Below are 26716 nucleotides of genomic sequence, written 5' to 3'. Positions count from 1 at the left end.
ATTTTAAATAATCATATAATTACCAAAAGTCTTACTCTCTCACTCTTCTTGCTCTGATGGACTACTTTAATTTCATTAGAGAATAAAACAATTACTAGTGCTGTTTGGGAACTTCAGACCAGAGAGCCAGCATGTACCATAATATAAAATCAATGTTTTAATACTTTTATATACACCGTGCTTCTAGAACTTAAGGTTTTATAAGACTATTAAGGAAGGTGGGCAAATCGTATATCCCTAGGGATTTCTTACCCAAGGTAATAAATGCCAAAAGTTATAGCTAGAAAGTTATTTATTTTTTTTAAAGTACAGGCTGCAATAATAGACTGACCTTCCTCATGATTTTGATATTATAACCAAATACAGTTTAAAAATCACAATATTCCATTAAACTTTAAACAGTCGTTGAAATTGACATTACCAAATCTTGTATTAGCTTTCTCCCAGTATAAACATATAGCTTACTCATGAATACTTAAGAAAATGGAAGACAAATATTGGCATGGACTAATCAAATCCTTTAATAATCAACTGAATTTTCAAAGTGCATGCATCTCTTAATTTCCACTGCAAGTGCTTGTTAAGCGTTCCACATTCAAAATGCTTGACTAAACTATTTTAATACTAGGTATAAGGAAAAACATCAATTATTCCATAACAAAGAAACATGGGATGTCACTACTCAAATATAATTATCCAATTAAGTTTAATAACATGTAATTCCAACATTCTTGGAAAAGCATTTTCTCTGGTTAATCTGCAGGACAGCCCTCAAAACAATTGGGGAAGGGAGGCAGAGAGACCAGCTAGAATCCTGGTCATACACAAGCCAGTTAGTTGCTGAAATAGAATCAACACACAAACTCAACTGTTATCCACAAACTACACAAGGAAACATTTGAGACAGTTTTTATTAAATATACAAAAGCAAAATCAAGCAAGCAAGCTCTAAGAAGGCAGGACAACATAAGGGCACTGTCTTTGGATGGTGTACAGCACCATTAAGGTTAACTTAGATTTTAAATCTAACAAACCATGAGCACAGATGGCTAACTATATTCTGTGTTTCCCTTAGTAGTTTTAAGATCTACCTAGTCATCAATTTATTATTTAAGAAATTTTTCTTCTCCAGAATATAAGAACATGATAACCAAAGAAATTTAGGAAAGCACTGTACGATGAACGTTAACTTATTCATTCTTTTCCATGTCAAGATGTTCTCTACATCTTCCACAATGTGCATTAATGAAACTAAAGTAGGGTAAAACCTTCACTCCAATCCCACAGATCACCTTAGGTGGTTAATACTATTTTCCAAAAACAAGCAGAACAAGCTACAGAGTTGTTTACTCCTTTTAGACATTTAGCTTTAAAACCATTAATTTTAATCAAAGTAAAATTGTTCTAAGAAAGCTATTCAACATATCCAGAAACAGAACCCCATTTTCTCCCTTAGCATCGCCCCAGAGTATTAGTTCAGAACCATCTGCTAAGCTATAATACTAGTGCCAGAGACTCATTAGCTGCTGGTCTGACCACAGATCAGTGACTGGTTTGAGCAAAAGAGCTTAAATTATTTGACATTACTATCTTTCCCCTTTGAAAAGAGTGTTGTTTTAAAATATTTCGGCTGTCAAAACTTCTGATTTACAATTATACTGTACAACTGATTATTGAGAGATGCACATTTTAAATAAGTAACTTAGATGAAAACTTTTACATAGATTATTTTAATGGGCTTGATGCTGCTATGCTATTTCATACCTGAAATGAAAGCCCACCAGAAGAAATCCACAGAAGTCATTCTTTGTACTATGGCAATAATATTCCATGAACACTGTTCCATAAATATATATAATTGGAGGAAAAGAGAAGTGTTGTATCAACGAAAATAATTTGCTAGTTTCAAAGTGTATCTATATCTCTTATTTCCTTTCTATGCAATTATCTGAAACATTTTCAAAATATGTTGTTGATCTGCAGAGAAGATGAGGGCTATTAACGTAAGTGGTCCTCAAGCTGGAAAATACTGAACAGGCTTTAAAAGACACATACTACAAACTGCCATGCACTCTGCTGCTTTGTGTAAGACCATTACCTGGGTATCTAAATTTGACTGGTAGGTCTGGCAATTCATGGTGTAATCCATGAGGCTTCTCAAATGCTTCAGGAATACCTGGTATGTGTCAAAAGTGGATTATCTGGTCATTTCCTATCACTACCCCCTTCCCATGAAAAGTAATTCAAACTTCAAACAAATTAGCAGTTTATGTACAGCCTGTGACCCAACTCTCCTCTATCCTGGGATAGGGAGTGGGTACTATCAGTTAAAATCATCAAACATTGTTAATAAAATTCAGATTCAGGCATTCAAGTAAGTTTCTACCCCTATACCTCCTTAACACTAATAGGACATGATGGCATGATATAGTATTCTTACTAAGAATAACTGCTAAATAGACTACATTTGTTATATAAGATTTTTAATGCAGGAGAATCTGTACCAACAGCAAGGAGTTGCTGATACAGATAAAAACCACAGTGTGTTACACTAATGGTTTCAGAGAGTTGGAATGCTCTTAAAGATAAATCAAAACACACAATAGCAAAAGTAATTGTAACAAGGGAAAAAAGAATTCCTAAATAAACAGCTGTGGCTACACAGGGTGCAGTCTGCCTAAAGCTGGAAAGGATTACAAACCCAGGCTAACTACGTTTCAGCTGGGCATGCAGGAGAAGTAGAAATATGGCTAGGGCGACCCAAACCAGATTAATGGGGGGAACAAAGCAAACTCAGAGCGAGGGAAAGAACAAGTGGGATACTATCAAGTGCAAATATTATGTTTCTGCTTTCTCTTAGTAAGTGACTTAATTTCATAAAACACTGGAAAAGGTAAAGATGAGTAGATATTATGAGAGCATCCAGGCACCCAAACACATGCCTAGGAACTAATAACAATCTACCACTGAGATGGGTGAACCTCAACTGTCAGTCATTTTTGAGGAATCAGCTGAGGACTACATATCTAATTTCTGAAGCATGAGAAGGTGGCCTCCACAAATTACAAGCAGTAAACCTTGCATTAATCCTGGAAAGTATTGTGGAATACATTATTAAAAGTATGTTAACTTATAAAGGAAAGTGGTGTTTGCTAAGAGACAGCAAGGGCTCATGAAAATCCTTTGACAGGAATACAAAAGTAACTGCCCCAGGAAACCTATGTGAAGTACAGAAGACTTGGCCAAGTCTCTCATGATCAAAAGTTCTTGTGAACAAGAAAGAAAAATGAGTGCAAGCTGGTAGAATTGGGTGGATTAGAAACTGAATTACTGCTTATACTCAGATCATGAGTCTTCAGTGCCTAGCAAGGGCTCAGTAAACAATTTACTGCATGAACTGATGATCCCTCGACGCGTGCTCCAGACTACAAAAGACAAGGTCTTTAAAGCGTCTCTCATTATGAAATGGTTGGACTCTCCTCACTCTTCTGGTTCTACATCCTCTTCTTCAACGTATTCACCCCCATTACCCAATCTCAAAACAGTAACAGCCATTCTCCCAAAGGTGGAGAGGCAGTTTTTCACTAGTAGAGAATAAAACAGTGCAGCGTCTAATTCAAGGGGTACTTAGAGTAAGACTTCCACAGACACATCCATAAACTCCCTTGATCATTATGTGGAATTTCTGCCTATGGTTTTCTTTCTTTGATCCTTGAAGAAACTTTGAACCACTTAAACTATTTTCAATTGCCTTAACTTCCTCATCCCAAATAAAGCACAAGAATGCTTACGGAAACAGGCAAGCCATAATTATAATTTACCTGCCTTACAAGCAGCAGCAAAAAAACCAAACTTACAAGTCATTTTACCTTAAAACATGCTGTTTCAAAAAGGAAAAAAATATTTTAAACATTTTAAGCTTCACAATAATTTTTTTTAACTGGTAAGAAAAATGATGGTGCTGTGCCACCAGTGTTGATGAATCTTGTCAAGTGACACAAGAAGGTAACGTGCTTAACCATTTAAAACTCTTCCTTTTTAGATCCAAGCATGGTATTAAAAAAAAAATGTAATACTCTACTATCTTTTTAAAAAATTGACAGTGATATGTCTTTATTTGGAATAAGCAAGTTTAAGAATAGCTATTTGTAATCTTTAAAACAATGCACTGAAAGTAAGTCTTAATTTCAGAGTTTTATTGTATTGCACTAAAGGAACAGCAGGACGGTTATACAATGTTCTCTCTCATTCAGTTTTGAAAATCTAAAGTACTTGCAAACTCTTAAGAATATCTTTACCACCAGATTAGAACACTAAGTATAATAACCAATTTCTTAGTAAGTAATGTCTCACAAATTAAAACACATTTAAAATAGCTTTAAATGCATTCTTCACAAGTAAGTCAGCATATATTTTTGTATCATGTTCACTTATGCTTAAGAATTAAAGCAAGTATATTACTCTGGTGGAAATATGGGAAATCTCTCATTCATGCAATATACAGGGATAATATTTCAAGTCAAAGGAAAAAAAAATCCCACTCATTTTTTTAATGCATCCATATATAATCACCTACATGATAGATGAGGAAACCCATGAAGTTTCCACAGGTCAGATATATATTTTCAATTTATCAGAAGCACCTGATATCTACAGCTAATTTATAATTAAATGGCATTTCAATAAAACCAAAATGAGCCCTACAACTTCTATAAACAAAAGCTTCCAATGGACTAAGGACAGTCAATAATTAATGAAGTCATTCAAGGGATTATGGCTGTTCCTTAAGGAGTGCAAGTTCAAACCTGTCAACACCAGAGGTATCATTTTATATTAATTTATACGTAATTCCATTTAAATTCTTTATCCGAGTATAACATATGAAAACAGTCTTTCCACAAGCAAAAAATGTGGAAACATTTAAAAAATAAGGAGTCATTTTTTAAAGTAACTGATCAGATTCCATAGGCTACTCTTGGAAACAGGATCTTGCTGGATAGAATCCCTTCGTTTGGTGGCTTTTTGCATGCACTTAACTGGACCAGTTCTTCTGAGTGTTGTTCTAAGAGCTCACCAAAACATAGATCATGCTGAAAAGAAGAAAAAGGCTATTATTAACTCAAACATTACTAATTATAAAAACTAAGAGCACCAAAAAGTTGAGTCTGCTTTATATAGCAAACTAGTTTGTGATATCACACCATCACAGAAAATGGAAAGACCAATGAATGACAAGTTCACAGTATGATTTTAATCTGCATTTATGGACTTTTGCCTAAGGTAGGATTGGCTCAGTGCATGTGCTGTAGTTGTCCCCTATTTCCTTTCCAATTTTAGCAAGAACGGCACAGCTGAAAGCTTAATGGGGATCAGGGCTTAGAGAAGCAATCCAACAGCACACTGCTCCAGAGCTATGTCTAAGAATAGGAGTGAGCATCTCCAAGGGCTCACTTCATGCCAGGCCTTCTGTTAGGTCCTAGGAAGTAGGGTAGGTACGATTATCCCCATTTTACAGAAAGGAATGATCAATCAAGGCACTTTCCCATTAGAGAAAGGCTCTAGGCAATAGCAGCAAGGTTAAAAAAGAAAAGGGGACCAACAAGCAAAATAAAAAGCAATAACCATTTGATCCTACATGAAGGGCAAGGTGGGAGAGGCATGGTTCAAAAGCATGTGTGTCTAAACGGAAATACAAAGCAAGGAGGTGTGCAAACTTGATAGACTATTTTTTGTTATCATTATTTAATTAATAGACTTTTTAAAAGAGCAGTTTTAGGTTTACAGAAAAATTGAGCTGCAAGTAAAGAGACCTCTCATGGACCTCCTGCTCCCAGCACACAGACAGACATACAGACAGACACACACACACGGTTTCCCTTATTACATTAGTCTGGTATGCTTATTACAACTGAACCAATATTGATACATCATTATTAACTAGAGTCCAGTGTTTACATTAAGGTTCACTGGTTGTACATTCTACAGGTTTTGACAAATGTGTATTTGCTTGACAAACGTACCCACCCTTAGAGTATCATACAGAATAGTTTCACTGCCCTAAAAATTATCTGTGCTCTGTCTATTCATCCCTCCCTCCCTGCTAATCCCTGGTCACCATTGATATTTTTACTGTCTCCATAGTGTTGCCTTTTCCAGAATATCATAAATTTGGAATCAGACAGTCTGTAGCCTTTTCAGACTGGCTTCTTTCACTTAGCAACATGCATTTAAGTTTCTTCCATGTATTTTCATGACTTGATAGATTTCTTTTAATCTCTGAATAATATTCCATTGTCTGGATGGACCACAGATTAAATATGATGCTTATCCATTACTATTGCTTTTTTTTTTTTTTGGCCCCGTTGCCTGGCATGCGGGATCTTAGTTCCCCGACCAGGGATCAAACCTGTGCTCCCTGCAGTGGAAGCGCAGGCTTAACCACTGGACTGCCAGGGAAGTCTCTACTATTGCTTTTTAAAGAAAGACAATGGGCTTCATTGTAAGGGCTGGGCTCACAGAGGTTCACAGACAGCCTGGGAGGGGGCCCAGTGGGTCAGTGGTCTTGGTGCTCGGCCTGAGGACAGATGATGGAGACAGAGTGAACTTGTGGGCTCTCGCGATCTGGGCGATTGTTTCCATTCTCCTCGTGCAGACAGCTGGCTGTCCCTGGCTCTTCTCAGAAAGGCCTTTCAGGTGGGGGGTGATACCCTCCTCCATCAATAGGCCTGGGACTTAGTTTGCTGCTCTTATGGGGGCTCCTGGCTGATATGACCCCCAGACTGGGTGTCTGCCCTTCTCTTTCTCCTCAGCCAAGGCACTGTGTTGGCTGGGCCTCCCGCCTGGACTCGTGTGTGTGTGTGCATGTGTGTTGATAGACAATTTAAAACAAATGAATGATGTAGTGCCACCATCTCCTGGTGAACATTTTCCCACAACTCTACATCTCCAATTTTATCATTTATTCAAGCATTCATTTATTTTCCTTCTTTCAACAAGTATGTTTTAAGTGCCTACTATATGCCAGCACTGTTCCAGACACTTATTATAGAAACTAAAAACTGAAAATTAACAGAAATTAAAGGGACACATGGAATTTCACTTTTCAGAACTTTTTCACTATCTTTGTTTCATGTATGAACGTCTCTAGGTGTACTACCAGACACTCATTTTTCACAAATATAACGTCTAAAAGCATAAAAATACATTTTCCATAAATTTAAGTCTAGCACTTCACCCTTTTCCATAATGGAAACTAGTATGATGTAAACAAGAAATAAGCAAGTTTTCAAGTAACAGAAAGGAGAGGGAAGAGAAACTTAATTACTGCCAAAATTTCATCTAATACAACTAATTTTCTTCAGATTCTGACAATCAGGTGGAAATTCCTCTCCAGTTGAATATTTATCAATAAAAAATGGGAAAAGTGTATTTATGAAGCTTAAAGAAAAATTATAACTCCACACTTGCCCGTGTCCATTTCTAGTTTTAATAAGCAGCTGTTTTCCCCGACCTACAGTACACCTAGAACAGTGCCTCCCAACCAGGGCTGATTCTGCCCCACAGAGGGCATGTGGCAAACGTCTAGAGACATTTCTGGTTATTATGACTGGGGCAGAGGGAAGCTACGGCATCCAGTGGGCAGAGGCCGGGGACGCTGCCAAACATCCTACAGTGCACAGGACAGCTCCTCACAGCAAAGATTCATCCTGCCCAAAATACCAGCAGTGCCAAGGTCAAGAAACCCTGACCTAGAGGAATGATGATATGAGTCCATCCCAGTACAAAGGGAGGAAAATCAATAACTGCAGCATCGGGACTTCCCTGGTGGTCCAGTGGTTAAGAATCTGCCTTCCAATGCAGGGGGTGCGGGTTCAATCCCTGGTTGGGGAACTAAGATCCCACATGCCTTGGGGCAACTAAGCCCGCGCGCCACAACTACTAAGCCTGTGCGCCTCACATAGAGAGCCCGCTTGCCACAAACTACAGAGCCCTTGCGCTTTGGAGCCCGTGCGCCACAGCTAGAGAGAAGCCCACGTGCCATAACGAAGATCCTGTGTGCCACAACTAAGACCCGATGCAGCCAAAAAAATAAATAGAAAATAAAAAAAATAAATAACTGCAGCATCCTATATGACAGAACTTTTCTTTCCTTCATCCCATTCGGATCATGCAAACCAGAAAATAAAGGGTAGAGCATACAGTTTATGAAGAATGATAAAGAAAAATTAAACATAATCTTGAGACAGACACTGAAGCCAAGCAGAAACTTTTTTGCAAACGCACACAGCCATATCCTCTTGCTCTGCCATGGAGAATGAGGACTGTCCTTCACTGACTGTCTGAGACTTTGGAAGCGGCATCCCTGGCACAACTTTCTGCCTCTGACTGCACATCAGTTGGCTGCCTTGACAAGTACCAGCTTATTCAATGTGTGTGAATTTGCTGGTGTGCACTGTGCCGTTACCAGTACCACCGTTCAAGACACAAGTTATTCTTCAAGTGGATTTTAAGGTATTCAGACCATAACGCCTGCAAATGTTTCTGGCAGCAAAGTGAAATCATATTCTCGTTTTGTTTTTTAAACTTACCCATATAGGTAGTAAAAAAATGCTAGAAGATAAAAAGCTAATTTGCACCATCCTTCTTTCTGACAATATGCTAGAATATCTGCATTCATGATGGTTGTAGGGTCATAGAGTCCTGGTCCACTCATCACTGGTCTACTCATATACCTGTAATAAACACAGTTGATTAGCCACTCAGAATGGAAGCTAACCTTCAGGATGGAAAGGAGCATTCTCCTTCTCAAATAATATTTGTTACAATGAGAGGTGGTCCACATTGGGAAGCATACTTTTAGTTCTAGGTGGAGTTCTTTCCTTTTATCACCTTAATTTTAAAACTGGAGCCCCTACAGAGAACAAGGTGGTTAAACAAGTCATATCTGGTCTCCTCTACACTTTCAGAAATCCAAGAAAATTAAGAATAACTGTAAAAAGGAAATACAATTTTTTCTTTCAACTTTTTATTTTAACATAAAGAACACTTCACCAAGATATTCCAAATGTTCACATTTACCACACAGCTTTGTCCTTCTCTTTTCTGTTCTCTCTCTAAATACACGTACATTTTTTTCTGAGCCATTTCAGAGCCAGTTACAGATGTGAAACCACTTTATTCCTAAATACTTCTTCCGTATGTATGTTCTAAAATTAAGGGCGATGAGATTTTGACATGCCTATCTAAAACAAAACTCTCTAATGCTATATAGATCAGATATAACATTTAGAAGTTATGAAATATGAATCTTTTATAAATAACCAAATTTAAATTCACAAAGTAAACATGGAGGAAGAAGTTAGACACACACTGTACAATTTGATTTATATGAAGTTCAAAGATGGACAAAACTAATCTAAGCTGCAAGAGATCACTGGTTCTCCTGTGAAAGTACAGGGCTAAATGATTGGAATGGGACACAAGGGACTCTTCTGGGGGCTAGAAGTGCTGTATATCTTGATCTGGGCGGTAGTTTCACAAGTGTATACATATGTAAAAATCCATTGAGCTGTACACTTTAGACGTGCACACATTATCGTATGTAAGTTATACCTCACTTTTTAAAAAACCCTTTAAAGAATAATAACATAAGCTCCATAAGAGGTATTAAAACAGTTATTTGTGCATCCATGTGGTTTTAAAAATAAATGCCAACTACTTTTGTTTAGGTGACTAGCATGTAAGATAACCATATCAACCACAGTATAATTAAAATTTAATTAGGAAAAGTATTAGAAGTGTATCTAAATATTACCTCCAAATATGATATGCCAAGAGGGGCATATTGAGACCCAGTGTAAGCCACTCTGCTGCACAAAGAAACATGACACAGAAGAAAGCATGGATGAGGTACTCTGGAAGGACAAGCTGGAAGAAAAACACAAGCCAGTTATCAAAATGCCTTGGCATTAAATCAACTGCTAATTTGGAAAGCAGGTGGCAACTAAGTTTCAATAATGAAAAATCACTGTTTTCCTAGAATCAGAAATGAAAGATGCTACTGAGCTTTATTTCCATATTAAGCTTTTGAACAAAAGCAAGATTATATGCCAACTGACCAGAGGATATAGCTTGCACTAAAAGAATAAGATATAACTTAAAATTTAAAACCCAAACTCTTAGAGCAACAGGTTAAATTATACAAAGTTACCACCCAGATTGTTCACAGTTATTTGCTAATCACTCAGAATATTCTTTCTTTCCACCATTCAAGAATGATGAAAATACAAAAATGAAATATCTGATCACATGCAACATGATATAAAAAAATCCACAAAAACAAAACTCCCCTTTAGAAGTTTACACATTAATGTTTTTAAGCCTTTAAACAGAAACCAGGGATGTTACATATACAATATTTAGCAAACCACATCACATTACCACAAAAGTAATTTTTCAATGGAAAGCCAACAGCCAATAATCTCAGCACAGTCGGGGGGAAAGAACATTAATATGCACAGATGCAAACGATGTGCTTTCTGCAATGTAGGAGGGAAAAGACTAAGATCTGAACCATGAAATTGGAATTCTCCCGGTTCCTGAGCTCCCATTCCTACAAGGCCTTCCTATTTCTTTCAGCCTGCTTTCTCCATTGAAGGACTACAAACACAGCAGACCAGTAGAAGCTCAGAACTCAAAAACAAAATACATCTTTTGATAGCAGGTAGTATTAAGTGAGGAAAAATGAGTTCAAGCAAAACACTTTTTATAAAATGACCAAGAGGTCATGCTTTACTTTAAATTATCTTTCTCATCCTACAGATTTCAGCCTAATGACTCTGTTAAATATAAATACCAAAACCTTTCATTTCAAGTTTCAGCCAAAGAGCTTCCTACAAGTCACAGCTGCAAAGCCAGTTTCTCAAATGTGCTGCACTGTCCCATCAGATCTTTCCTGAGGGGAAACTATAGCTGTAGAAATAATATATTACTTATTCAAGTCGACTTTCTAGTACTCCCAAATTACTTTTCCCATTCAAAGCTGTAAAGCAAAGTTTTTAATTAATACTATTTTAAATAAAATTCCAGTAAAACCAATTAATCTATACCACTAACCAGATATTTTCTACAAATTTAAGTAATATAATAACAAGATAAACTCTGCACATATATATAAACATGTAAATAACATGGACCGTTAAGCCAGCATTTAATTAAGATCAAAGTTAAACATCTGCAAGAAAACAAGAAAATATCCATAGGAAAATCTTTGGAACACAAAGACTACAACCAGGACAAACCAAGAAAAATATATAATACATTTTATTAGGAGTTCCACTGAACCTGCTGTTTATAATACTAGTTTAAATTACAAGATTTTTCTTTAAAATATAATGAGCCTATTTCGGCCCTCTAAAACCAAGTGATCTAACAATACAAATCACCATCCAAGTTTTCCAGACTAGGGTATGGGGAGAAAATGATTTTGAAAGCATGATCCCTACTGCTCTTAAACAATATTCTTTAATAAGAGTGATAATAAAGATAATCTGCAACTCTACCAGTTTTAATATGAAACAAATGCCACACTCCCTCCCTTCTCCTCAAAACAGTCCAGATACTTTTACTATGCATCTCTCATAAAGACCAGTCCTCTTCAATCATTCTTTAATCATGAAATTTCCCCATTAGTGGCACAAAATGATTCCATTTAGGAACCCACATTTACACAAAAACTAGTATCCATAAATACCTCATGCAAATATGGCTGAAATGATAGTACTTAAACATGCAAATCATAATATTCTGTAGTTAAGGTTCACATTTTTAAATATAATGGTATTTGTCTTCCCCCATACTTTGGCAGAACTGTCAAAACAAATTTTCAATAGGGAAAACTGTCAGATGCACTGCTATTAAGCCAATTATCGGCACCCTATCCAAAACACAACTTGTGCTGGTGTAGAAACTTCCTTCCAATCCACTAATCCACTGCAGCATTAGGATGTCCCAAGCACAAAGTAAGAATTTCTTTCCATTAAAAAAAAGCCAAAAATCACACTCTATATTTTAAAATGAAATTAGTCCCTCTTAAAGTTTATAGTAAATTAGGAAAATACAAGAATCTGAACCTAAAAAAATCAGGCTGTCTGGGTTTGAATTCTGACTCTATGTTAGCTGTGTGACCCTGGGCAAAGTGCCTGAACCTCACTAAGCCTCAGTTTACTCTCCTATTCATGAGTATAATATACTCACCTCTTAGGATTGTCATGAAAACTGAATGAAAAAACCCAGGTAAAGATGCTTAGCACAGAGCCTGGCACCCAGGAAAGCCCTCATCTGATTTCGGCTATTATCATCTTCATCATCATTTGGTTATTTGAAGTAATGAAAAGCCAAAGCAGATAGAATACTATTAATAAACAGCCATCAAAAGGAGAAATTTCAGTTTCTTAATTTCTTGGTAACAATTAGTTTAAACAGTAAGTTAAGATGTTTTACAATGAACATTATTACCTTCCAGTGAGAAAGCAAATTCATCTCATATTTTGCTTCATAACAGTAGAGAAACAGTAAGTTAATACTTTTAATTGTACCTACATCAAGTCTTACTGTAGCAGTTCTTTAAAGACAAATCAGGAATCTATTCCATCATGGCTATTTATCTAGGAAACAATGATAAAAGTAGCAAACCAACTTTATAGACCCTTTCCAAACAAAATCCCTCTAGCATGCTAGTGCTTTACAGTTTTACACAACTAAAGTCTATATATGTTTTCATCTTCGTTAAGTAATTTTTAAAGATGAATTATTACATTCTATTTCTTGAAGACATACTCACTGCTTTCTTACAAAAAACCTTTCAGTTTCTGACCAGTTAGGCAAAAATCAAATCTACAGGCTACAGGAGAATCTTCCTGTAAACTAAATGAAGTCAAATATATATATAAAACCCCTAAGCACAATGGGGCCACATTATAACTAAATCCAGAAAAGCTCAGAACTTAGTGTAAGACAGGTCTGTTTTAGAAACTTAGAGTGGATATATACTAGAAATAACTATGTAGACATTTGTATACAAATTGTTATCCACAAAATTCTGACAGCATGAATCCAAAGGTAAGCCTTACTGCAAGATTCCAGAGCCTAAGAACAGAGCTATCCACCTAAAAGGCTCTGAATAAACAGCTGCTGAAAGAATAAATTCCAGAATAGACAAAACCAAAGATAAAAATAGATATGGTACTAAAGACTCCACCTACAGACTACCTCAGAGTAAGTTACAACAAAAGAATAATCTCACCTATTAAAGTCACTTCATGTTAACCAACTTTCAAACACTGCACCTAATAATTTAATATCAAAGTGCCTATGGCTATAACATTTTTTTAAATGCATGAGCATTTAACAGCTTTCCCTACTTGACTGGGCCAGCAAGCAAACATTTGCATAAAATATGAAATTTCATGAAATCATAAACCTCAACAGGCATATGAACAAGCACACTGAACAGAACAGTTTACAAATACAAATGCCCTAACCCTCCCCATGAAATGAATGTAGCATTAAAACATTAAACTAAAAAGCAGTACACACCTTTAATGCAATTTTGACTCTTTTAATCTTTTTGACCTTTTCAACTGTCTTTGGCCGACAATGTAAAAAGCAGATTGGAAGAATGTTAGTATGACAGCTGACAAGATCACCAGCAGATTAATAATAGAATAGTCAAGCAGGACAGGAAAAAGAATATTTTTTAAAATTCTGCCTACTTCAAAAAGTACAAATTTATCATGCTACTGAGAATATTGGCCATTTTCAAATTATATCAAGTTAAAAGCAAAAACAGTTTAAAAATCTAGAGAAATAGCCTATATTATAACTTACAGGATTCAGGGTATTACACTGGTCTATAGGATTCTTGTAATCAGTCTTCAGCTCATCAAATGCTATAATCTAAAATAAAAATAAAGTAGTTAGGATCGCTCACTTTAATAAAAAGCAGCAATAAACCTGCCCCATCAAACATAACTGAATAAAGTTAATAGGACAAAAGCAGAAGTGTAGCAACTTTATATGTACCAGTTTACAGCAAACTCAATATATGGGAATTAATAAATAACTAGAATCACATTCAAAGAACTGAAAACACTTGTATATTGTTATCACTAAAATGATCTGATATCACTGTGATAAATATCTTCAATTTTTAATTTTGTCAATGCCTCCACTAAAGTTATTTTCTCTGCTTGAAATAGTCTTTCCCCCAGCCATAACTATTTACGGAAGCTCCTCTTTATCCTAAAAAAACACTCTTCCTATGTCAATTCCTCCCTGTAGGTCTCCCTAACTCCCTTGGGCAGAAATAATTGCACGCCTGTCTAATCTCCACATAGCACAAGGCTTTATAACACTATCAGGCTGGCATTTCTCATACTGGAGGAGAGGATTTAAGTTCAGGTTTGTGTCCCCCACTAGACTGTGTGCCCCTCAGGGTGAAGTGTTTTTAATCATCTGTGCATGTCCCTCCCTTGTCACAGTGTTCAGCGGGACACTAGAAATGGACTTGTATGCTTCAATTTGTTCCCATTTATACCTAAACACATAACATTGCACGGTCCTGCTTCGATTTGGAAGTTCAAGAAATAGCCTCAGAATAAAGGAACACTAAGAGATTATTAAACTTCACAGCCAGGATCACCACATACAGTACTGCAGTTTCTGCACAGAACAAAAGGCCAGGTGGGGGCACAATGCCAGGCACGCTTCTGCTGCCAAGCACCCTGGCATGGGCTCTGCACCAGGGGCTATTCAGGAGGGAGGACTTTTCTAATCCTCTGCCTCAAGAGGCATCTTATTCTAATTCGCCTTAAGGCACCACATAGGCAAGAGCAGGCCTGTTTAAGGGCACTGCAAAAATGATCAATCTGACCTCCTTTCATGTCCTCTGTATATTCCTACCACATGCAGGTCCTTTCATTTGGTCACCAAACTAAAGACTGAAGAAGGGTAAAGCCCAGGTAAGGCCAGCTTCTCATGGTGTGATGAGTGAAACAGTTATAAATATGATAAGGGGAGAAAGATCTCATCCACTTAAAATGCATTGCAAGGACTTCCCTGCGGTCCAGGGGTTAAGACTCCGTGCTTCCACTGCAGGGGACACAGGTTCCATCCCTGGTCGGGGAACTAAGATCCCGCATGCCATGTGGCGTGGCCAATAAATAATAAATAAATAAAATGCATGGCAAGAGTAAATCAACTATACTTTAATATAAGTAAATAAATAAAAATTTTATATCATACCATTAAAAAAAAAAAACAGCAAGAATCAAGAATGTTTCTGTCCACACTGAGAAGAAATGTGGCTTTAACATTTAAGGTCACTGAACACAGAACTTCAAAGTCAAAATGCACTAAAAATCAAATAGGAGTGACACACCCCTTTTTATGTCAAAATAAGAAGCCAAAGGCCCCAAGTTTATGGGAGAGCTATTTTAGTTGCTGCCACCAGTCACCCAGGGGACAAAGAATTTAATCTGCCCTTCCTCTGGTGGGTTAGGACTAGTATTTTTATATGTGAGACAGTGCTACTCAATATTACCAGCAATCACTGAAGTCATATATTTCTAGCTTTTAATATACTGGCTTACCCTGTTAAAATTCTTAGCTTCATAAAAAGATGAGTTTTTTTAAATTTCTAGAATTTTATAAAATTACCAACCTGGCCTAATAAAAATTGTACTGAAAGCAGAAATAGAAGGAAAATAATTAAACATTAAAATGTAAGTTCCATGAGAGCAAAGATTTTTGCTGTGTTCACTGCTATGTCCCAGGGCTTAAAATAGTGCCTGGCACCTATATAAGTGTTCAATCAATATTTACTGAATGGGACTTCCCCGGTGGTCCAGTGGTTAAGAATCCGCCTTCCAATGCAGGGGATGCGGGTTCGATCCCTGGTCAGGGAACTAAGATCCCATGTGCCCCGGGCTTCAACTACTGAGCCTGCACGCTCTAGAGCCTATATGCCACAACTACTGAGCCCACACGCTTCAACGAAAGACCCCGCATGCCGAAATGAAGATCCCGCCTGCCGCAACTAAGACCTGACGCAGCCAAATAAATTTAAAAAAATATATATTTACTGAATGAAAGGGGGGGAAAAAGGAAAAAATAGTCCTATGCTTAAAAAAAAAGTACAGAACTCACCAAAAGGCATTGTCCTTTGTTAATGACCCCTAACACATATAAGTGTTAAAAATATAAATGTACAATTAGAAGATGCTAATTTCTGATTATTTATGGATATAATCAGTCAATCACCTGACATTAGCTGTGATATATTCCCAATGCATTTTAGTAATAACATTTAAGACAAGGACTGTGATCTCAAATACAATTAGTTCCCTATAACAAGATCCAATTTACTAGCAGAGGATGAAACTTGTGCTTTAACTTTTTTCCCACTGGACGGTTTCTTCAGGTGATTTCAAAGGATCTTTTAATGAGTATGTTACTGAATGGGTTTCTGTTTGAGTGCTATAAGCTAGAGTTGTCAAAACTCTTCTGAAAAGATTCTTAAACTAGTGGTTTTCAAATCTCCTGTGACTGTGGGTCTGGACAAGGACGTTCACAAAGTTTTCCACAAAAGTGCAAAAACAAAACAAACAAACAAACAAAAATCCCTAAAGGTAGCAAACTACACAATTCAGGATACCTTCAAATTCGATGCACATCTCTGGGGAATGACTTCTGCATTTTTAGCTTTCAAACAAATCTATGCTCCCAACTCTATTCTCCAAAAAGCATCAATCACATGAATTAGGACTAAACTGACAGACGTAACCATCAGCATAAAAAAATCCTCCATACAACAATTAACATAAACTGGATTTTCTGAATTTATACTTGAAATTTCCAGATGAGTCTTTTGACAGATACTTAAAACGACCTAAGAAAATAAACCGGGGACTTCCCTGGTGGCGCAGTGGTTAAGAATCCACCTGCCTAATGCAGGGGACACAGGTTGAAGCCCTGGTCTGGGAAGATCCCACATACTACGGAGCAACTAAGCCTGTGCTCCACGACTACTGAGCCCGCGTGCCTAGAACCCATGCTCTGCAACAAGAGAAGCCACCTCAATGAGAAGCCCGCGCACCGCAACGGAGAGTAGCCCCGGCTCGCTGCAACTAGAGAAAGCCCGCGCGCAGCAACAAAGACCCAATGCAGCCAAAAATAAATTATTTTTAAAAAATTAAAAATAAAAAAAATAAAAGTTTAAAAAAAAGAAAAGAAACTGAAGGTTACATAGTTAACAGAAAAATTAAAACTATATCTTTATTTAGAATTTTCTATTTTTTCCCAAAGGATGCACAATCCTCTGAAATACTAGAAATCCCTAAGGATATAAGCTCTCCACTAATCTGTGGAGTACAAACAAATTTTTAATTCTGTAACAGGACTTAAAATCATCTACTTCACCCAAACACATATTCATTTAAATTACCCATTTTTTTCTTTAAAGTGCAGTTCAGGTTTTCTTAGCAAAACACAATCTAGTCCAAAATGTAAGCCATCCACAGCTCTCTTCTAAGAATCCTCATCAGCTCAGAAAACAGAGTGTCCATCAAGCAGGAAGTGATTAAGTCCTCATCTACAAATGGCAGGGAACCACACATTTCAGTTTCATCAGAGGCTTACTAAGGCAGAGCTAGTTTGCATCCCCAATTATCTTTACTTATTGTCTTTATTCCACCAAAGAAGAGCCCAAAATGCTCTTCAAGTTATGGGTTCCTACTGACAAAGCATTTTGAGGGAGCAGCCTACATAAGCATTCCGCCACTACACAAGCAGTTGGGTTTCAAATAATTATAAATGTAATTACACTCCTTGGCAAAAGGGAATGGATTTGAGAAATTTTATTTTATTTTATTTTTTTTTTGCACAAGACACTGCTGCCACGTAAATCACTCTGCCCCTGTATGCTCCATAACAAATCTCTGCTATGGGCATGATGAAACCTGACTGAAAATTTCCATGAGCACAAACATGCCCAATCATTCAAACTAAGACCAATATTCCAGAAGGTACTAGAATATGGAGGGCAGAGCAAAAATAAGATAAATTTTTAATGAATGCTGATGTCCAAAAGGCTGCTTCTAATTTTGTGTTAGAGAAACAGGAATCCTTAAAAATCTCTTGTATTTCACAGGGAACTTAACTTGTTCCTTACAGGGACCAGTAAGGATGTGCTTCTGTCCTGTAACATGTGAGTAAAAGAGAGAAAAAAAAAAAAATTATCCTAGAGAAGCATAAGGTTTCTGAGCATTTTCAAAATCAAATTAAAACTACCTCTACTAAATCAAGCTACTCCGAACACAGAGGTGGCTAGGAAGTCTCTCGAGAAACTCTTGTCGGTCAAAGTATGATTTAGGGGGAAAGTTCGGAGATAACGGTCAACAAAGTAATCAATTCAACCGGCATCAAAGTTCACCAGGAGACAATGCCGGGGGCGGGGGGGTGATTCTACCTGAAGAGCACCCAACAAGTGCCTGAAAAGTAGAGCTGGAAATTTATCTAAAGTAGGTTATAACTACCTCATTTGGGCCACACTCCTGTGGACACCAGAAAACAAAGGCAATCTGCATTAAATAATAATATTTCGGCAAACTTCATTCCGGCTCAGCACGTAGCACGCCCCTCTGCGCCCTCGACATCTCCCGAGGGACGCGGGAACGCGGGGATGCGGCGCCGGCCAGCGAAGCGCTGTCCCGCAGGGCCCGCTAGGACCGCGGCCGCCCCACCCGGCGAGGGAGGAGTAGCGGCGCGCGCGGCCTGCACCGGGACACAGCGGGCGCAGCCAGCCAGCCGCCGGACGCCTCGGCTCCTCCGGGACCTGCAGGCCCCGGTTCGCAGACCGAGGGCGCGCAGGGCCCTGGCCGCGCGGCCGGCACCGCCCCGGCCTGGCCCCATTCCCGGGCGTGCGGACCTCCGAGGGCCGTGGCCGCCCCGACCACGGGCCCGGGGCGAAAAAAGGCTGCGCCGCCACCTCGCCCTTCTTTCCCCGGCCCCGGTTACTCACATGCCAAATGGCGAAGAAGATGAGTGCGGCGGTGAGCAGCAGCGCCAGCATGTAGCAGAAGGCCGCGAACGTGAACGCCATGGCCGGGGAGGAGGAGCAGTGAGCAGCTCCGGCGCCAGCGGAGAAAGGCGCCGCAGGGCCCTCTGGGTAAAACCATTCACTTCCCGCGACCACAGCCCACACCGCCGCCGCTGCCGCCGCCGGGGCGCCAGCCCTCCCAGCGCGCCTGCGCACCAGCCCCGGTGCAAGGCGCCCTCCGGTGGCCGGAGTCCGCCATGCACTTGTATTGTCTGTATAGAGGATTAATTTATTTTGCCTACTTCGCTCCTTTATTTTTTGAACAATTATTCATTGACTGAGTGCCAGTATGTTCCAGGTATTGTGTTTCTCCTTTGAGATACAAAGGTGAGTAAAATAGTACTAGCACGGAAAGAAGTTAGTATAGTGCCGGAAATGAATACGTAAATAAATCATTACAGCATTATTACCCTGTTAACGGAAGTCTGCAGAATGTTATGAAAGGTCAGAGCAGGGCGCCGAGCCCACCCTGGAGCGTTCAGGGAAGGATTCCTGGAATAGATGTTTCTTAAACTGAGGCTTACATGATGAGTAGAAGTTGTCCAGGCAAAGAGACGGTAGGATCAGCCGTCCAAGCAGAGGGTTCAACGTGAGCAAAGGCACAGAGATGAAAGAAAGAAAAAAATTTCGGTGTCTTAGGTGAAACCACCTAAGCAGTTCTAAATTAGTGGACAAGACAGTGCTGAGAGTTAGGGGTCATCAAGGGTTTAGATCATAGAAGGCCTTATATGCCTGGTTAAGGAGCTCAGACTTCATATCCCATAAGCCCATGTTTTTCAATCCCTTTTGCTCTCCACACACAATTAGACTTTTTCATTACAACACAGCAGAACATCATACACTCGTGGAATTATAGAGACATGGACATCTGGATACAGAGACAAAGAAATACAGATATAACAAACAAAAATTTCACAAAACTAAATATCCACGAGTACTTGCCATTCTATTCTTTTCTGCTGTCTTGTTTTTGGAGGGTTTTTTGTTTTGTTTAGTTTTTTTGTTTGTTTCTTTTTAAATTATTCTTAGGTGGTTTTTATTTGTTTTTTTAACATCTTTATTGGGGTATAATTGCTTTACAATGGGGTGTTAGTTTCTGCTGTACAACAAAGTGAATCAGCTATACATATACATATATCCCCATATCTCCTCCCTCTTGCGCCTGCCTCCCACCCTCCCTATCCCACCCCTCTAGGTGGACACAAAGCACCAAGCTGATCTCCCTGTGCTCTGTGGCTGCTTCCCACTAGCTATCTATTTTACATTTGGTAGTGTATATATGTCCATGCCACTCTCTCACTTCATCCCAGCTCACCCTTCCACCTCCGGGTGTCCTCAAATCCATTCTCTACGTCAGCATCGTTATTCTTGTCCTGCCCCTAGGTTCTTCAGAAACTTTTTTTTTTTTTAGATTCCATATATATGTGTTAGCATACGGTATTTGTTTTTCTCTTTCTGACTTACTTCACTCTGTATGACAGACTCTAGGTCCATCCACCTCACTACAAATAACTCAATTTCATTTCTTTTTATGGCTGAGTAATATTCCATTGTATATATGTGCCACATCTTATTGATCCATTCATCCGTCAATGGACACTTAGGTTGCTTCCATGTCCTGGCTATTGTAAACAGAGCTGCAATGAACATTGTGGTACATGACTCTTTTTGAATTATGGGTTTCTCAGGGTATATGCCCAGTAGTGGGATTGCTGGGTCGTATGGTAGGTCTATTTTTAGTTTCTTAAGGAACCTCCATACTGTTCTCCATAGTGGCTGTGTCAATTAACATTCCCACCAACAGTGCAAGCAGGTTCCCTTTTCTCCACACCCTCTCCAGCATTTATTGTTTGTAGATTTTTTGATGATGGCCATTCTGACTGGTCTGAGGTGATACCTCATTGTAGTTTTGATTTGCATTTCTCTAATGATTAGTGATGTTGAGCATCCTTTCATGTGTTTGTTGGCAACCTGTATATCTTCTTTGGAGAAATGTCTATTTAGGTCTTTTGCCCATTTTTGGACTGGGTTGTTTGTTTTTTTGATGTTGAGCTGCATGAGCTGCTTGTATATTTTGGAGATTAATACTTTGTCAGTTGCTTCATTTGCAAATATTTCCTCCCATTCTGAGGGTTGTCTTTTGGTCTTGTTTATGGTTTCCTTTGCTGTGCAAAAGCTTTTAAGTTTCATTAGGTCCCATTTGTTTATTTTTGTTTTCATTTCCATTTCTCTAGGAGGTGGGTCAAAAAGGATCTTGCTGTGATTTATGTCATAGAATGTTCTGCCTATGTTTTCCTCTAAGAGTTTTATAGTGCCTGGCCTTACATTTTGTCTTTAATCCATTTTGAGTTTATTTTTGTGTATGGTGTTAGGGAGTGTTCTAATTTCATTCTTTTACGTGTAGCTGTCCAGTTTTCCCAGCACCACTTATTGAAGAGGCTGTCTTTTCTCCATTGTATATTTGCCTCCTTTATCAAAGATAAAGTAACCATATGTGCATGGGTTTATCTCTGGGCTTTCTATCCTCTTCCATTGATTTATATTTCTGTTTTTGTGCTAGTATCATACTGTCTTGATTACTGTAGCTTTGCAGTGTTGTCTGAAGTCAGGGAGCCTGATTCCTCCGGCTCCGTTTTTCTTTCTCAAGATTGCTTTGGCTATTTGGGGTCTTTTGTGTTTGCATACAAATTGTGAATTTTTTGTTCTAGTTCTGTGAAAAATGCCATTGGTAGTTTGATAGGGATTGCATTGAATCTGTAGATTGCTTTGGGTAGTAGAATCATTTTCACAATACTGATTCTTCCAATCCAAGAACGTGATATATCTCTCCATCTGTTTGTATCATCTTTAATTTCTTTCATCAGTGTCTTGAAGTTTTCTGCATACAGGTCTTTTGTCTCCTTAGGTAGGTTTATTCCTAAGTACTTTATTCTTTTTGCTGCAGTGGTAAATGGGAGTGTTTCCTTAATTTCTCTTTCATATTTTTCATCATTAGTGTATAGGAATGCAAGAGATTTCTGTGCATTAATTTTGTATCCTGCTACTTTACAAAATTCATTGATTAGCTCTAATAGTTTTCTGGTAGCATCTTTAGGATTCTCTATGTATAGTATCATGTCATCTGCAAACAGTGACAGTTTTACTTCTTTTCTGATTTGAATTCCTTTTATTTCTTTTTCTTCTCTGATTGCTGTGTCTAAAACTTCCAAAACTATGTTTAATAATAGTGGTGAGAGTGGACAGCCTTGTCTTATTCCTGATCTTAGTGGAAATGGTTTCCATTTTCACCATTGAGAATGATGTTGGCTGTGGGTTTGTCATATATGGCCTTTATTATGTTGAGGTAAGTTCCCTCTATGCCTACTTTCTGCAGGGTTTTTATCATAAATGGGTGTTGAATTTTGTCAAAAGCTTTTTCTGCATCTACTAAGATAATCCTATGGTCTTTCTCCTTCAATTTGTTAATGTGGTGTATCACATTGATTGATTTGCATATATTGAAGAATCCTTGCATTTCTAGGATAAACCCCACTTGATCATGGTGTTTGATCCTTTTAATGTGCTGTTGGATTCTGTTTGCTAGTATTTTGTTGAGGATTTTTGCATCTATGTTCATCAGTGATATTGGCCTGTAGTTTTCTTTCTTTGTGACATCTTTGTCTGGTTTTGGTATCAGGGTGATTGTGGCCTCGTAGAATGAGTTTGGGAGTGTTCCTCCCTCTGCTATATTTTGGAAGAGTTTGAGAAAGATAGGTGTTAGCTCTTCTCTAAATGTTTGATAGAATTTGCCTGTGAAGCCATATGGTCCTGGGCTTTTGTTTGTTGGAAGACTTTTAATCACAGTTTCAATTTCAGTGCTTGTGATTGATCTCTTTATATTTTCTATTTCTTCCTGGTTCAGCCTCGGAAAGTTGTGCTTTTCTAAGAATTTGTCCATTTCTTCCAGGTTATCCATTTTATTGGCATATAGTTGCTTGTGGTAATCTCTCATAATCCTTTCTATGTCTGCAATGTCCATTGTTACTTCTCCTTTTTCATTTCTAATTCTATTGATTTGAGTCTTCTCCCGTGTTTTCCTGATGAGTCTGGCTAATGGTTTATCAATTTTGTTTATCTTCTCAAAGAACCAGCTTTTAGTTTTATTGATCTTTGCTATTGTTTCCTTCATTTCTTCTTCATTTATTTCTGATGTGATCTTTATGATTTCTTTCCTTCTGCTAACTTTTTGGGGTTTTTTTGTTCTTCTTTCTCTAGTTGCTTTAGGTGTAAGGTTCAGTTGTTTATTTGAGATGTTTCTTGTTTCTTGAGGTAGGATTGTATCGCTATAAACTTCACTCTTAGAACTGCTTTGGCTGCATCCCATAGGTTTTGGGTCGTCGTGTTTTCATTGTCTTTTGTTCCTAGGTATTTTTTTATTTCCTCTTTGATTTCTTCAGTGATCTCTTGGTTATTTAATAGTGTATTGTTTAACCTCCATGTGTTTGTATTTTTTACAGATTTTTTCCTGTAATTGATATCTAGTCTCATAGCATTGTGGTCAGAAAAGATACCTGATATGATTTCAATTTTCTTAAATTTACCAAGGCTTGATTTGTGACCCAAGATATGATCTATCCTGGAGAATGTTCCATGAGCCCTTGAGAAGAAAGTGTATTCTGTTGTTTTTGGATGGAATGTGCTATAAATATCAATTAAGTCCATCTTGTTTAATGTATCATTTAAAGCATTTGTCCTTATTTTTATTCATTTTGGATGATCTGTCCATTGGTGAAAGTGGCATGTTAAAGTCCCCTACTATGATTGTGTTACTGTCGATTTCCCCTTTTATGGCTGTTAGCATTTGCCTTATGTATTGAGGTTCTCCTATGTTGGATGCATAAATGTTTACAATTGTTTATATCTTCTTCTTGGATTGATCCCTTGATCATTATGGAGTGTCCTTCTTTGTCTCTTGTAATAGTCTTTATGTTAAAGTCTATTTTGTCTGATATGAGAATTGTTACTCCAGCTTTCTTTTGATTTCCATTTGCAAGGAATCTCTTTTTCCATTCCCTCACTTTCAGTTTGTATGTGTCCCTAGGTCTGAAGTGGTCTCTTGTAGACAGCATATATACAGGTCTTGTTTTTGTATCCATTCAGCCAGTTTATGTCTTTTGGTTGGAGCATTTAATCCATTTACATTTAAGGTAGTTATCGATATGTATGTTCCTATTACCATTTTCTTAATTGTTTTGAGTTTGTTATTGTAGGTCTTTTCCTTCTCTTGTGTTTCCTGCATAAAGAAGTTCCTTTAGCATTTGTTGTAAAGCTGGTTTGGTGGTGCTGAATTGTCTTAGCTTTCGCTTGTCTGTAAAGGTTTTAATTCCTCCATCAAATCTGAATGAGATCCTTGCTGGGTAGAGTAATCTTTGTTGTAGTTTTTTCCCTTTCATCACTTTAAATGTGTCCTGCCACTCCCTTCTGGCTTGCAGAGTTTCTGCTGAAAGATCAGCTGTTAACCTTATGGTGATTCCCTTGTATGTTTTTTGTTGCTTTTCCCTGCTGTCTTGTTTTTAATGTTGGTTGTCACCCACAAAATTGGCTCACCACCTGCTAAATGATCGCTGCTGATGGAAATGGATATCACTGAAGGCTTTTAAGCAAGAGAGGGACATGTTTAGCTTTGTGCTAAACATTGCTCACACCAGCAAACTGTATAGAGAATGGTTTAGAAGCAGTCTATCCAGTGCTGTCTGACAGAACTTTCTGCAATGGTGGAAATTGTCTTTACCAGCACTGTTCAATATAGTAGCCAATAGCCACTTGTGACTATTGAGCACTTGCAATGTGGCTAGTATGACTGAGAAACTGACCTTTAAATTCTACTTATTTTAATTAATTAAAATTTAAAGAGCCAGGGCTTCCCTGGTGGCGTAGTGATTAAGAATCTGCCTGCTAATGCAGGGGACATGGGTTTGAGCCCTGGCCCAGGAAGATCCCACATGCCGCGGAGCAACTAAGCCCATGCGCCACAACTACTGAGCCTGTGCTCTAAAGCCCGCATGCCACAACTACTGAGCCCACTTGCCACAACTACTGAAGCCTGCATGCCTAGAGCCCGTGCTCCGCAACAAGAGAAGCCACCGCAATGAGAAGCCCGCACACTGCAACAAAGAGTAGACCCGCTCGCCACAACCAGAGAAAGCCCGCACACAGCACGAAGACCCAATGCAGCCAAAAATTAAAATAAATAAAATAAATAAATTTATTAAAAAAAATTTAAAGAGCCACATGTGGCTAGTGGCTACCATATTGGATAGCCATGAGGATTATGTGGCACCTTTATGCAAATTACAAAGGTACTCTCTCCAGATAAACAGAGCTCCTGTACCAGTGCACAAGAATGCAGGCGATACTTCAGCCCCACTAACCTCCTTGGCCAGCCACCTTTTGCAGTATACAAACTGCTCAACTGGACGCGATGACCCCCATTAAAGAAGCATGAGACTGGAAGCAAGGAGCCCATAGCAATGATCCAGGCAAAAGTTGCTGTGGCTCTGACTAAAGCTGTGGAAGCTGGGAGAGAAAGGAGTGAATATATTTGATAATATTTAGGAGATAAGCTCAGTAGGACTTGATTGACTGTATGCAGTGGTGAGAGGAAGGAAGGCATCAAAGAAGACATATACAGTGCTACTGGCCACAGAAGCATGGCAAAATACAGCATTGGGCAATATTGTCCAGGGGAACTCATGATCTAATGAGGGCAGAGGCAGTTTCCTGATGTTGGGGGAAACAAGAGTTTACGTGGAATTGTCCAAGCCAAACCATGAGATCCAGCCACCTTCTTATAAATGAATCCCATCTACACTTTGGAAAATAATGTTTCATCACCATATACCTGGAGGTCCTACCTTTTGGCAAAAAACCTCCTCTCCAGCTTCACTTGTGTAAAAAATTAATAAACAGAAACCTGAATTAAATAGGGCTGGGAGACCAGCAAGGGAGCTCTCATGCCCTGTGATAACAGCAGAGCCCAAAAGGAAGATGAAAGACTCCTCCTCTTTCCTGGCAAGGACTCCGCCAATTAAAAGCCGTGGGCTCTTAGTTTGCCATAGTCCTCGCAACTGCCTTTTCCCCTCCATAGAAGTGTTCTTCTTCCCTTGCCATTTGGGGGACTTGCATGTGGATGCAGATCCCAAATCGCAATTCTCTACTGATCTGGAATAAACCCATCTTTGCTGGAGAAACATCTGGCAATCTATTTCAGGTCAATACTTGAAATGTATCTTTCCCTTGCCTGGTAACTATGTCCAGCACCTTATCACACAAAGGGGAACTGTCTCCCGAGGACTCACCCTCAGTTCTAGAAGGGACGACTCACCTGAGAAAGTAGAAAAAATGGGCGAGAGGAATTTTAAACTTCATTCAAGGATAGCATTTTAGGTGTCTCGACAAAGGTTTATTCTATGTCAGATAGAATGCTGACTGATTCGCTCAGAAACTGGGGCAGTGTGAAGCTCCCTTTACATTTTACCAGAGCACACAGGTAAATTTTAGACCTGTGTAGTCTAATACAGG

At 38.5% G+C, this 26716-nt stretch overlaps 1 protein-coding gene and 1 long non-coding RNA gene across 2 annotated transcripts in view; one reads left to right on the top strand and one right to left on the bottom strand.

Annotated features, from left to right (window-relative positions):
- Nucleotides 1–893: 893 nt before the first annotated feature.
- On the bottom strand, nt 894–19283 carry CNIH1 (cornichon family member 1). The gene is made up of 5 exons (XM_082450512.1): nt 19079–19283; nt 13888–13956; nt 9815–9927; nt 8589–8732; nt 894–5090 (listed from the first exon to the last, which is right to left on the bottom strand). The coding sequence occupies exons 1-5, from the start codon at nt 19157–19159 to the stop codon at nt 5063–5065; spliced, it is 435 nt and encodes a 144-aa protein (XP_082306638.1). The 5' UTR covers nt 19160–19283; the 3' UTR covers nt 894–5062.
- A 70-nt stretch (nt 19284–19353) lies between these two features.
- LOC309655399 overlaps nt 19354–26716 on the top strand; it is a 23056-nt gene continuing 15693 nt past the window's right edge. Inside the window, exon 1 of the long non-coding RNA XR_014260815.1 lies at nt 19354–19483. This is a non-coding gene — a long non-coding RNA (uncharacterized lncRNA). The remainder of the gene's footprint in view (nt 19484–26716) is intronic.

The sequence above is a fragment of the Balaenoptera physalus genome (assembly GCF_965194825.1).
Source record: "Balaenoptera physalus genome assembly, chromosome: 2".
NCBI lineage: Eukaryota > Metazoa > Chordata > Mammalia > Artiodactyla > Balaenopteridae > Balaenoptera > Balaenoptera physalus.
This window is presented reverse-complemented; position numbering and strand designations above follow the sequence as displayed.